The 12,771-nt window shown below is 46.7% G+C and overlaps 1 protein-coding gene across 13 annotated transcripts in view; it reads left to right on the top strand.

Moving 5' to 3' along the window:
- LOC107979351 overlaps positions 1–12,771 on the top strand; it is a 61,658-nt gene that overhangs the window by 48,877 nt on the left and 10 nt on the right. For all 13 annotated transcript variants that reach the window (XM_035448467.1, XM_035448475.1, XM_035448474.1 and 10 more), the window contains one exon: positions 11,808–12,771. This exon is cut by the window's right edge and continues 10 nt beyond it. In XM_035448467.1, coding sequence (XP_035304358.1) covers positions 11,808–12,050 — 243 coding nt within the window. In that variant the 3' untranslated portion in view covers positions 12,051–12,771. The remainder of the gene's footprint in view (positions 1–11,807) is intronic.

Below are 12,771 nucleotides of genomic sequence, written 5' to 3'. Positions count from 1 at the left end.
CCCATTTTTTTGGTTTTTCAAGACAGAGTTTCTCTGTGGCGCTTTGCTTTGAAGTCTATCCTAGCACTTGCTCTGGAAACCAGGCTGGTCTCGAACTCACACAGATCTGCCTCCTGAGTGCTGGAATTAAAGGCATGGGTCAACAAAGCCCAGCCAGGGTTTGCCTTTTAAGCCCCTGCAAACCATGGCTTGGGGCCATTTTCTGAAAACCCATAGTTAGATCTGGTCACAGAGTCCATCAACCTGGCCAGTATTTAATTAGAGCTAACTTCAAATTTGGCTTTAAACTGTGGTAGTGGTTTTATTCTTGGCTGCTAGGAGAAATGGCTCAGTGGTTAAGAGCTCTGGCTGTTCTTGCAGAGGACCCAGGTTTGATTCCCAGCACCTACAGGCAGCTAACCATCTGTGACTCCAGGTCCTGGGGTTCTGATGCCCTTCTCTAGCCTCCAAGCATGTGGTGCACACACACACACACACACACACACACACACACACACACACACACAAGCAAGACAACCATACACATAAAAAAACAAAAACAACACAAAACTTAAAAAAATCAACAACAACAAAAAGAATTAAAAACCAGACATTGCATGAATTGTCCCCTGAAGGCCGTCCCTCCATAGGCCTTAGGACAGAGCTTAGGACCGTCCTTCTCAAAGTCTAGAACTTTAATATTTACACTGTTCCCTTCCCTCAATAAAAAAGAAAATAACAAATACAGTCTCTTCTATCAAATGCTACAAAACTTGTGTTTAGGACAAGGAATTCAAAGGCTGTTTTGTCTGAGTTGGGATCTCTCTATGTAGACCAGGCTGGCCTGAACTCAGAGAACAGCCTCCCAAGGGTTATGATGAAAGGAATCCAAATGTTTTATCTCCCCTATCTTGTAAGACTTTTATTAAAACATTTACAAATGTTTTAATCCCTCCACAAGCACGCACAGTAAAAGCTTTGCTTACACAAGGCCCACCGCTCTGTTCCAGGAATTTGTTGACCAGGGGCATCAGCTGTTTTCTGACTTGCCAATTGAATAAGATTGTGAGGTTGAACCCTGGCCAATGGAGAAAAGACACCAGCGCCACTTAGAATAAAAATCAAATGTGCGTCCTGTTTGTGTTCAATCTTCCAAATAGACCCTTTAGATCAAGAGGAAAGTTTACCTTTTCTAGATGCTTCCGTTGGAGTAGTAGTCTCTCGCTCTTTGCATCATTGAACATATTTCTGACCTACCTTCCCTTCCTTCTTCATTCCCTTCCTCCCTCCCTCCTCCCTTCTTCCTTCATACTGGGGATCACAGGCAGGGCAAGTGCAGGCTGCATGCTAAGAACAACCCCCACAAACGGGGTCATGGAGGGGAATGCCTTTAATCCCAGAACTCTGGAGAGGGGCACAGAGGCAGAGGGATCTCTGAGTTCAAGGCCAGCATGGTGTACAGAGTGAGTGAGTTCCAGGAAAGCCAGGGCTATAAAGACAAACCCTGACCCCCCCCAAAAAAAAAAAAAAGAATGGAAAGAGGTTAAAAAGCCACGTGACAAAATGTAGATTAAAAGTCCTACAAGAGAGACTAGCAACACAGCCTTACCTCTGAGCCATGTCACGTGCTCCAGAACTGTTTGATATTGCAACCCTGAAACTTTTGTTACGTGTAGGATGCTTTGCCTACATGTATGTCTGTGTACTGTGTGCTGCCTTGTGCCAGCAGAAGCCAGATAAGGGAGTCAGATAACTTGGAACTGTGTTTACAGATGTGTGTGAGCCACCATGAGAGTGCTGGGGAATGAACCAGGGTCCTCTGGAAGACCAGCATGTGTTCTTAACCTCTGAGCCATCTCTGCAGCCTCTGGACATTGAAACTTTTACCTTCCGTGCACTAATCCTCCTTGCTGCTCCCTGACCCTCGGTCACCTTCTAGTTTCTGTTTCACTATTGAAAATATCTTTAAGACCTGACACAAGTGTCAGAAGTGTCAATGGTGCACAGCACCACCCTCGCCCACACTTTACCCAGGAGGATAGGCTGCCCAGCCGCACCCTTGCCCCTGCACCTTGAACACCTGCTGCTGCCTCCTGGCCTCCTTCCAAGTCCACGTATAATGGGTGGAGCTGACGAAGCCAGGGCTCTTAGCCCCGAGGAAGTCAGCCCATGGGGAAGGTCAGTGAGTCTTAAATCGGAGTTCAGCCTCTATGATCCTGCACCTGAGAGTGAAGACAAACTCATCCTGGTGCTAATGATCATGTGATCGGAGAAGTCCCGCCTCCTTCCCCCGAAGCCTGGACCATGCCTGTCTGGAACCTCAGCAGAGCCTGGTGTCCTAAGTGTATACCCAGAGACAAGGGCAGAATTTACTAAATAACGGATGCACCAGCTAGGCAGTTTCTTTGTTGCCTGTAATCCACTAGTTACTACTGATTTTGATAGGTGTGGCCTTGGCCATCATAGGTTCTTTTGTTCCAAACTTATTATCATTAAGACTCACTTTGAACATTATACCTCGGAGAATGATTTATTTATGTTACAGAGTAGCCGCAAAAAGGCTAAGGAAGCCTTGCTGAAGGTAGGGGTGAAAAGCAACTGTTCTGACTCAAAGCCTGATGAGTCCAGCAGGTGCCACTGTGTCCAGTAGGAGGCGTCACTGTGTGAGAGGGTTGGACCTCCTGTTGGTCTGAGGCCTTCTTTTTAATGTTTTGTTGTTGTTGTTGTTGTTGTTGTTGTTTTTATCCACCTACGTGCTTCTGTGTTCCGGAGACAATTTGATAAGTTTGTATGTGATAAAACTTTTCATCAATCAATTAGCTATCAGTCTGAGCCATGGTTGTGTCCTGCATAGCACAGAGCCATCTGTCTCAAAATTTGCACTCAAAATAGAATGAAGAGGGGCTGGAGAGATGGCTTGATGCTTAAGAGCCACAGGCTGCTCTTCCAGAGGACATGGGTTTAATTCCCAGCACCCACCTGGCAGCTCAGAACCAACTATAACTCCAGTTCCAGGGACACCCTGGACACCCTCACACAGACATACATACTGGCAAAACACCAATGCACATAAAATAATAAAAATTAATTATTAAAAAAAATAGAGTGAAGAGCTTCTTTGTAAAATGGAGTCACTTGCCGGGTGTTGGTGGCTCATGCCTTAAATCCCAACACTCGGGAGGCAGAGGCAGGCAGATCTCTTTGAGTTCAAGGTCAGCCTGGTCTACAGAGTGAGTGCCAAGGATAGGCTCTAAAGCCACAGAGAAACCCTGTCTCAAACAAACAAACAAACAAACAAACAAATTGCAGTCACTCTGGACACAACACAGCCTGTAATCTGCTGTCCTAAACAAAATGGAGAAACTTGGAGCAGGATACAGCCGGCTCACCATGCTCACCATCCAGCCTCAGGGTTGTGAAGAGTGCTGAAGTCTAGAGCCTTCAGATAAGTGTCCTTGGTGGCTGGGCCACATTCTGTCCCCCTGGGATGGTGTCAGCGACCTTGTTTCACCTTTGTTAACTTGTGAGAAGGGGAACCAGTTCTGCAGACACTGTGGTTTTCCTTTCAGTACATCCTCTCCTGTTCTCTTCCTCAGGTGTGGCTAGAGGCTGACATTAGTGGCTATAAAATGTGGGTTTCACCCTACAGGTTCCTGTGGGTCCCTGTGAGAGCTCAAAGTCTGTGTGTTCACCCTTGCTCTGTTTCTTCCCAGGAGCTGCCTTGGATTAGTCAGCCTCTCACTTGTCAAATCAAGACACAGGAAAACTTTACAGAATAAAGAAAATAAAAAATAAAGGCAAAATTGCCCAAGTGGTGGTGGCTCATGCCTTTAATCCCAACACTCGAGGCAGAGGCAGGTGGATCTCTGTGAGTTCGAGGCCAGCCTAGACGACGGAGCAAGTTCCAGGATAGGCTCCAAAGCAATACAGAGAAACCCTGTCTCGAAAAACAAAACAAAACAAAAGAGAAAATGAATGAATGAATGAATGAATTTCTCCTTTCTTGGCTGCAGGGTGGATCTACCTTGTCTCTAAGGACTGAACTGATTTTCCTTTGCCCAGGGCTTTTATTGTTCTCCAATTCACACCTTAGCAAGTTGATTTCCAAAACAACCTTACTAGGCCTCCAAAGGGACAGTGCCAAATGCAATTCTCATTAAGAAAATACCACAGTTCTCTAACCAAGTTTTACATGGGCTTTGCAGCATTGGGAAACTCTCCAGACAAGATTCACAAAGGCTGACAAGAGAAACAAAAGGTATTTACTAGGCACCAGGACCAGGGTGCATGAACTGGCTTTTTGGAGCCCATTCTCTATGGTGGGATACCTTGCTCAACTTGGATACAGGAGGGAGGGGCTTGGTCCTGCCCCAACTTGGTGTGCCAGATTTTGTTGACTTCTCATGGAAGGCCTTATACCTTCTGAGGAGTGGATTGGGGGGGGGGAGCGGGAGAAGGGGAGGGGGGGGGAACTGGGGTTGGTATATAAAATGAAAAAAAATGTATATATATAGTTTTTAAAAGGTATCTACTAAACAAAAGATGGATTAGGGCTGGGTGCTAGCACCCTGGAGCCAGACCAGGTGTAGCCTATCAGGAATGCTCCCTCAGATCCCCCTTTCATTTATACACATATTAATTATCTTGAAGGCCACGAGACTCACATTATATATTGCCTTTTCCCTATCTTACTGTTTTCAACCTTATGTAAGTAAACCAAACACATTTCAAAGCCAGTAAAGTTACTATTGCTGCAAGAGCAATAGCTGCTAGAATAAGAAATCTATTAAAGTGATTCATAGAGTTGAGTGATGCTATGGTATCTTTAATGTATCAGGTAACTTGTTAAAGTTTCTTTAATTTCTTTCTGTAAATCATAAACCATTTGAGAAGAATTAGGGTGACCCATCAAATGCATCTTAGCCTTATCCCAATCATGCTTGCTTTCATTAAGCATTAAAGGTGTAATACAATAAGAAGAAACATTCCAACCACATTTCATCTGCTCCTTCAATCTTCCTTCCTTCCTTCCTTCCTTCCTTCCTTCTTTCTTTCTTTCTTTCTTTCTTTCTTTCTTTCTTTTCTCTGAGACAGGGTTTCTCTGTGTAACAGCCCTAGCTGTCCTAGATCTTGCTCTGTAGACCAGGCTGGCCTCAAACTCACAGAGATCCTTCTGCCTCTGCCTCTGGATACCAGGGAAACTGTCAAGACCATGGCAAGACTCTGTGATAATCCTGCTACAAAAGCTGCTGAAAGAATACTAAAAAGAACAAGTTGAATGATTGGACTGGTTATTGCAGTTATTGTGGGAATCATTATATTGACAGCTATGGCAGAAACAGCTGGAGTGGTATTTCATAAAGAAATTCAAGGGCTGGAGAGATGGCTCAGAGGTAGCTGAGTTGAGGCAAGCTATAATACTGTTAGGGGATCAGTTAGAAATATTGAAGGAGCCAGGTGGTGGTGGCGCACACCTTTAATCCCAGCACTTGGGAGGCAGAGGCAGGTGGATCTCTGTGAGTTCGAGGCCAGCCTGGTCTACAGAGCAAGTGCCAGGATAGACTCCAAAACTACACAGAGAAACCTTGTCTCAAAAAAAAATATATGAACTTTCAAAGGTCAAGTTTAAAGACATACTAGAATTAATACAGGTATGAAGGGTACAGCATTCACAAGTGATGCTGTAATTATTAGGGTGCCATTGTACAAGCCCCTTTAGTAATGGTAGATGTTAGTATTCAGGCATCTGTACTGGCCTGCCCTTGGGTTCCCGGTGTTTTCTCCTGCCCCCGGGCAGCTGGAGGTATGCCAGGACTCTGGAACCTGGTCCACATACAAAAGCTTCACTTCTCTGGATCGATGGGTTCCTTCATCCAATACTGGCATGATTGGTGAGCCTTTCTTCCTTCCCCACCTCTAGCCATTTCCCACAAGTGAGGACTGTCTCGACTGTGGTTCCTCACCTCTTGGACAAGATCTGGTACAGGCAACCACAGGTCTCTCAGGCTCAGAGCCCTTGGCCCCCACCCTTTGTGTGACAACTCACTGGGCAGCCTGTGCCTTTCTTGTTTCTCATCTACACTTGAGTCCTTTGGGCTTTGCCCTTCTGCCCCTGCACCCTGAGTGACAACTCCCCGGACAGCTTGACCCTCTCTCCCTCAATCCTCAATTGATAAATAGTCATTGGATGTCTTTCTGACTCACTCGTGGGTAATAAGCCTACCAAAAAACCCACTTCCCGGCACTGTATATCCTGATATTTTATGGGACATTTGCAACATTCTGCCAGTGATCTAATAGATGGAAGGAGGTATCTCCTTTTACCCTTTTCACGCTTCTGCTTTCCCTTTCCCCAATAACCCTCTTACACTAACTCTGTTGAGTGTGGCATGTTTGCTTAGTGGCAGGGCCCACCAAAAGGTAATCACTTCCGGCTGATACCCTACCCACCCTGCTCCACCCTCAACAGATCTGCTTTCTTCCATCTGCGACAAATTTGCTTCCTCGTTCACTGGCAGCTTTGCCTTCCATTCACTGTGGGCAATTGGGTCTCTAGAGGTGCTATCCGCCTCTGGCCATTGCCCTGGATGTCAAGCTTCATTTCTCTAGCACAGTCCTCTGCTCACCTTCAGGCTCTTCTGCAAGTCTTGGTACCAGTCAACTGTGTCTCTCTTGGGCTCAGAGCCCTTGCCCCTGTTCTTTGCATGACAACCCACAGGACAACCTGTGCCTTCTTGAAATCGACCCTCTCTGAATTCCTGGGACACTAGGAATTGCAGACCCTTGGGTCTTACTTCTCTGCCTCACTCATGGGAGCTTTGTCATTGTCTATACCTCCTTACTTCCACTGGGATGTTTTTTGGAGACCCACTGACCACTGCTAATCAGCTATTGTTGCAGGACTACCAACTGTTAGTTACGGAGCTGGAGGGCAAGACTAGCAAACACGTCCAGGTAAGAACCAACACCACCCTAGAGATACTAACTCTGCAATGACTGGCCTCAGTAACCAACCACCTATGTTTCCTGGTAAATTGGATAGAAAGAGTGTGTCCAGGTGATGGAAAAGAATCAGGTGCTTTAAGTCCTTGGGAGTCAACTTGGATCTACCTTGAACAGCATTTTGCCAGGTCCAAGTGGCGCCACAGAGCCTGGACAGTGAAATGAAACAGCCAGCTACTCCACGATACAGCCAGCACCTCAGGTAGCAAGAAGCAGTCTCCCCCCCACCCCCCCCAAAAAAACCCCAAAAAACAAAAAAGCCAGTGGTAGTAGTGTACACCTTTAGTCCCAGCACTCGGGAGGCAGAGGCAGGTGGATTTCTGTGAGCCAAGGCCAGCCTTTTGGGTAGTAGTGACTATGGATAGCCATACTTGAGAGGTTATCACTCTACCCTCCTCCATTGGCTGAGCAGGACCTCGGTTGACCTAAGGACCAGGTAGCCAAGAAGACTCATTAACCACTACAAGAATATCCATATCTCCCCAACTTACTGATAGGTTAGTTGGAGGATTGGGGATAAAAGCCCAATAATTATGAGCCTTCCCTTTTACCTGCACGCTGCCATGGAAAGCATGGCAAAAAATAAGTTTGTAGCATTCAAAGATTTCTGAGTCATGCAAAGCATCGCCTCCCCTCTGTCACACAAATTCTTCAGTTGTCCCCAGATGGGAGGATTAGTTGTCTGTTGCAAAGGTCTTCAGTGTCTTGTGTTCTGTGGAGGCATCTCTGCAGCTGCCACATCTGGGAGATGTCTCTTGCTCATGTCATATTTTTGTAAATTTCAACAGGATCCATAATTTATTATCTCCCGTGGAAACATAAGCATAACTCAGCCCCATGGTAACACCTTCCCCATTCTCCAAGCAGATGTCCTGGCACCCTTCTAGTACACAGGGTGATTTGAATTAGCAGTTTTCTCTCTGGTCCAATGCCTTTCTGCCGCTGTTGTCTGTGTTTCATTAATATTTAGAAAGTTTAAAGTTAATAAGGTATTATGCAGTCTATCTCTGGGGGTTCTCATATCCCCCTTCTGGTCAGCAAGCATCTCTTTTAGGTTGTGATAAGATCTCTTAACAATTGCTTGTCCTGTAGGATTGTATGGTATCCGAGAAAAATGTTTTATGTTGTAATGTGCAAAAATTGTTTCCTTTTATTGGAAGCATAAACTGGGGCATTATCAGTCTTAATCTGTGCTGTTATGCCCATTACAGCCATGGTTTCTGGTTTTGTTTTGTTTTGTTTTGTTTTGTTTTGTTTTGTTGAGACAGGGTTTCTCTGTGGCTTTGGAGGCTGTCCTGGAACTAGCTCTTGTAGACCAGGCTGGTCTCGAACTCACTGAGATCTGACTGCCTCTGTCTCCCTAATGCTGGGCTTAAAGGCGTGCACCACCACATCCCAGCTACAGGCATTGTTTCTAATAAATGTGTAATTATAGACTCTCCCCTTTCAGAACTTAAGGCAGATGCCCATTGAAACTCAGAGAAAGTATCAATAGTACGATGACTTCTAATACTAAGACTTCTCAAGGTAGAGATGATGGGGGTTGGCCCCACCCTGCGGCTTCACTGTCTTCATGAGCATGAGGTTCTCATGAGTATTATGAACCTGGAAGATCTTCAATACAGACATATGGAAGTGGGTATCTGGTCCCCATATCTTCTTGGCACCTGAGTGTCAGATTACCTACCGTATCCTGATCCCAGAATGGCTGCACTAGATAGCGTAGAAAAGATACAGTACTGGTTTGAAGAATATCTCATACAGTGCAAGAGAGATGGCTCAGTGGTTAGGAGCACTGACTGCTCTTCCAGAGGACCCTGATTCAGTTCCCAACACCTGACTGTCTGTAACTCCAGTTCCAGGGGATCTGACACCTTCACACCAATGCACATAAAATAAGTTTAAATTGTGTGTGTGTGTGTGTGTGTGTGTGTGTGTGTGATATTTGTTGCTCTACTAGAGGATGTGGGTTTGTTTCCTAGCACCCACATAGTGACTCAAAACCATATCCTGGAACTCAAGAGATCTGATGCCATTCTTTGATAGCCTCAGACATCAGGCACCAGACATGCACACATGCAAGCAAACAATCATACTCAATCATACATAAAGAAAGAAATCTTTTTTGTTGTTGTTTTTCTGAGACAGGGTTTCTCTGTGTAGTGTTAGCTGTCCTGGAAGCCACTCTGTAGACCAGGCTGGCTTGGAACTCACAGAGATCCACCTGCCTCTGACTTCTAAGCGCTTCACCACCAGAAAGAAAGAAAAACCAAAAAAAAAAAAAAAGTATCCTTGCTTGGAAATGGAGTCTTTCAGATATAATGAGTTAGGATTATATGATAGCCAGGCATGGAGGATTATATCTGCAATCCCAGCACTTGAGAGGCTAAAGCAAGAGGGAGACTGTGAGCATGAAGCCAGCCTAGATTAGAGTGTAAAACTAGTAGGAAAAAAGACAAAACAAAAACAAAAAACCTATGGGTTGGAGAGATGGACCGGTGAGTTACAGTCCTTTGTGCACAGGCCTGAGGACCTGGTCCCATCCTCTGATTCCACAAGCTGACAGGAGAGGGAGTTGTCTTCTGACCTCCACACTCCCCTGCACACAAACAATGAATGAATAAGTAAGGATGGGTGGTGGTGGTGGTGCACAGCGTTAATCCTAACACCTGGAAGGCAGAGGCAGGAGGATCTGTGAGTTCAAGCCAGGCTGTTTTACAGAGCAAGTTGCAGCCCAGGCAGAACCACATTATAAATAAATAAAACCAAAGGAGGAAAAATTGATGTCATGTTGCCTCACGGTGGCCCTAAAACCCAAGACAGCAGCCATCCTGGGACTCAAAGAAACATTTAGAGGGAAGGGTGAGGCAGACAGACAGAGCAGTCTGGACTACTCACCTACGAGTCAAGAGATGACATCAGAGGCAGGATGGAGAGGGCCGACATTCTTCAGAGCCTGCAGAGAAACAGCTCTGTGACTCCGTTACCTTGGGCTCTGGCCTCCAGTCACGGTCAGTTCTATTTGTTGTGTTGAGACAGGGGTCTAGAACTCTCTCTCTGTCCAATCTTCTTCCCCCACCCCACCCCCTGCCTCCTGGGATAGCAGGTGTGGTCAGCTCATTTCTGTGGGTTTGAGTCACTCCTTTCTGAAAACTGTCACCACAGTCCAAGCTGACATCATTGTATCCATAACTTCTGTGTAGGTAGGAAAGCAAGTCCTGGAGTGCTTCAAACTTCCAAATCAGTTTACTTAAAACTGTGTGCTGGGCATTGGTGGTGCACACCTTTAATCCCAGCACTCAGGAGGCAGAGGCAGGCAGATCTCTGTGAGTTCGAGGCCAGCCAGAGCGAGTGCCAGGATAGGCTCCAAAGCTACACAGGGCCTGTAAAGTAAGGTGACAAAAGGTGGGTTGGCAGACAAGGAGAGCTCACAGTGAAGTGTGAGCCTTGGACACGGGGAGGAGTCGGGAGGGGGAGGGGAGTATATAGAAGGGAATATGGAAGGGGCAAGCATGTAAGGAAGGGGCGTGGCTGGAGAAAAGACAGACGGGCACAGAACGTAGGATAGCTCCGTGGCAGATCAACCTGTTTTTTTCCCAGTTGCTTTGGTCATGATGTTTATTGCAGCAACAGAAAGCAAACTAGAACACACACACATTTGTGCTATGCACCAGGCAAGGAGCAGTGTGCTCAGCAGACAGCGATGGTGTGTTAACGAGAGTATAATGTTTCCTCTTCTTTTGCTTATTGCTTAATTTATTTTTGCAACTTTTTTGGAGGGGATGGGGGTTGAGATAAAGTCTCTCTCTATAGTCCTGGCTGTCCTGGAACTTACTCTGCAGACCAGGCTGATCGACTGCATCATACCACACCCCCCATCTATTTTTATTATTTAGCTCTCCCTGGAGCTGGAGTTATAGGTTCCTGCTCAATCCCCCTTACCCTTTTTCTTTGGGGGGGGGGTATTCAAGACAGGGTTACTCTTTATAGCTCCAGCTATCCTAAAACTCGTTCTATAGACCAGGCTGCTTTATACTCAGATATCTGCCTGCCTCTGCCTATGGGTGCTGGGAGTAAAGGTGTGTGCCATCACTACCAGGCCCTCCTTCCTTCCTTCCTTCCTTCCTTCCTTCCTTCCTTCCTTCCTTCCTTTCTTTTCTTTCGACAAGGGCTTGCTATATAGCTCAGGCTGGCCTCAAAGATAGAGATCCACCTTCCTCTGCCTCTCAAGTGCTGGGATTAAAGGCTGCCCCACCACCTCCAGCTTTAAATTGTGTGTGTAGAGGATATGTGATATGTGCGTGTGAGTGCGGTGGTCACGGGGACAGAGGCGTTAGATGTCCTGGAGCTGGAGTTACAGGCACTTGTGACCCACCTGACACTGGTGCTGAAAATCAAATTCAGGTCCTTTACAAGAGTTCCAAGCCAGCTCTCCAGCCCCACACCCATCTTTTAGAGTGACTGTAAGGGGAGATGTGGTTCAGAGGTAGAGACACTTCCTTAGCTTCCATGAGGCCCTGCGTTCTGCTCCCAGCACTGCAAGACAAGGGAAAGAAAGGTGACTATTTTAAGTGAAAGGACACTCATCTTTGGAGATGACAATACGAATGAGGGGTCAAACCTCTGCCAGACATTTTATTCACACTACCCCCTTAATCCCAGTCAACCACAGCTCCTGGATGGTTGGTTTGTTTGTGAACAAATTTTAGTCCCTTTAAAGGGCTTATAGGATAAAATTTCTTGGAGACTATTATTCTACAGTGGGCTTCTACAACATGCTAAGCTACCTGACCCAAACCTAATGCAGAGTGACTCCTGCTGGCCAGGTCTCCGAGTATCCGAGATTGAAACAACAGTTGAGAAGGGACCGGTTTCCAGTCACCAGGATAAGGAAGCACCTGCGCTGTACCCCCTTGAGAAGAGAAGCCCCTGCGGAGCCCACGGGCTTACCCTACAGTCCTCACACCATGGCCCTTCTGAAGCCACCTTCTGCTCTGCTGCACTCACCAGGTACCTTCCTGTCTTCAGCAGCAGAGCCCTTTGCCCAGCATACAGGGAACCAACCCTAGGATGCTTCTCCAGCATGACCGAAACAAAACAAACGGCAGGCATTTAATCCTGTGGCCACTTTTGAGTCCAGAATTGTTGGCTTGAGGAGGTCCACAAGGCTGTGCTTTCTGAGACTCTGGGAGGGTCTTTCCCACTCTGCCTTCCAGGGTGTCTGACATTTCTGGATGTTCCTCTGCCTGCAGCTGCCTAACTTCAAAGCCCTTCTCTTCTAAGGATGGAGCCACACTGAGGTAGACCTCACATTGCTCCAGGATGACCCTGTCTCTCTGTATCTTCCATGAATCTGTTTCTGAACAGAGGTCACGTTCTGAGGTGCTGAGGGTAGAACCCCACTTATCTTTTGGGTGTACCATTCAGCCTTTGCCACCAGTCTGGGGAGCTTCCTGAAGATTCCTTCTGCCACCAGGCTATGGAACTTCCAGAAGCCATCTCCTGCTGGTGAGCCTCCGTGATGCTGGCTGGGGGAGCACTGCTCATCATTTCTTGAACCTTGGGTTTAGGCAAAAGGACGGTGTCGTGTCTGAAGCTGTTGTTCATATAGCTGGGGGCAAGTAAGTCCTATGGAAGCCAGGAACAGCCACAGAACTGGTCAGCACTGTGTCCTTTCCCCTGCTTAAGCTATCCCCCTCCCCGAACTCTCCACCTGGTATGAGTGCGTGTGAGCCTGCATGCCTGCATGTGTGTGCGTACGTTCGTGCGTGCATGAGTGTGTGTGTGTGT

The sequence above is a fragment of the Cricetulus griseus genome, chromosome 8, assembly GCF_003668045.3.
Source record: "Cricetulus griseus strain 17A/GY chromosome 8, alternate assembly CriGri-PICRH-1.0, whole genome shotgun sequence".
In the NCBI taxonomy this organism is placed as follows: Eukaryota; Metazoa; Chordata; class Mammalia; order Rodentia; family Cricetidae; genus Cricetulus; species Cricetulus griseus.
Note: the sequence above shows the minus strand (reverse complement) of the source record. Positions and strands in the feature narration are given on the sequence as shown.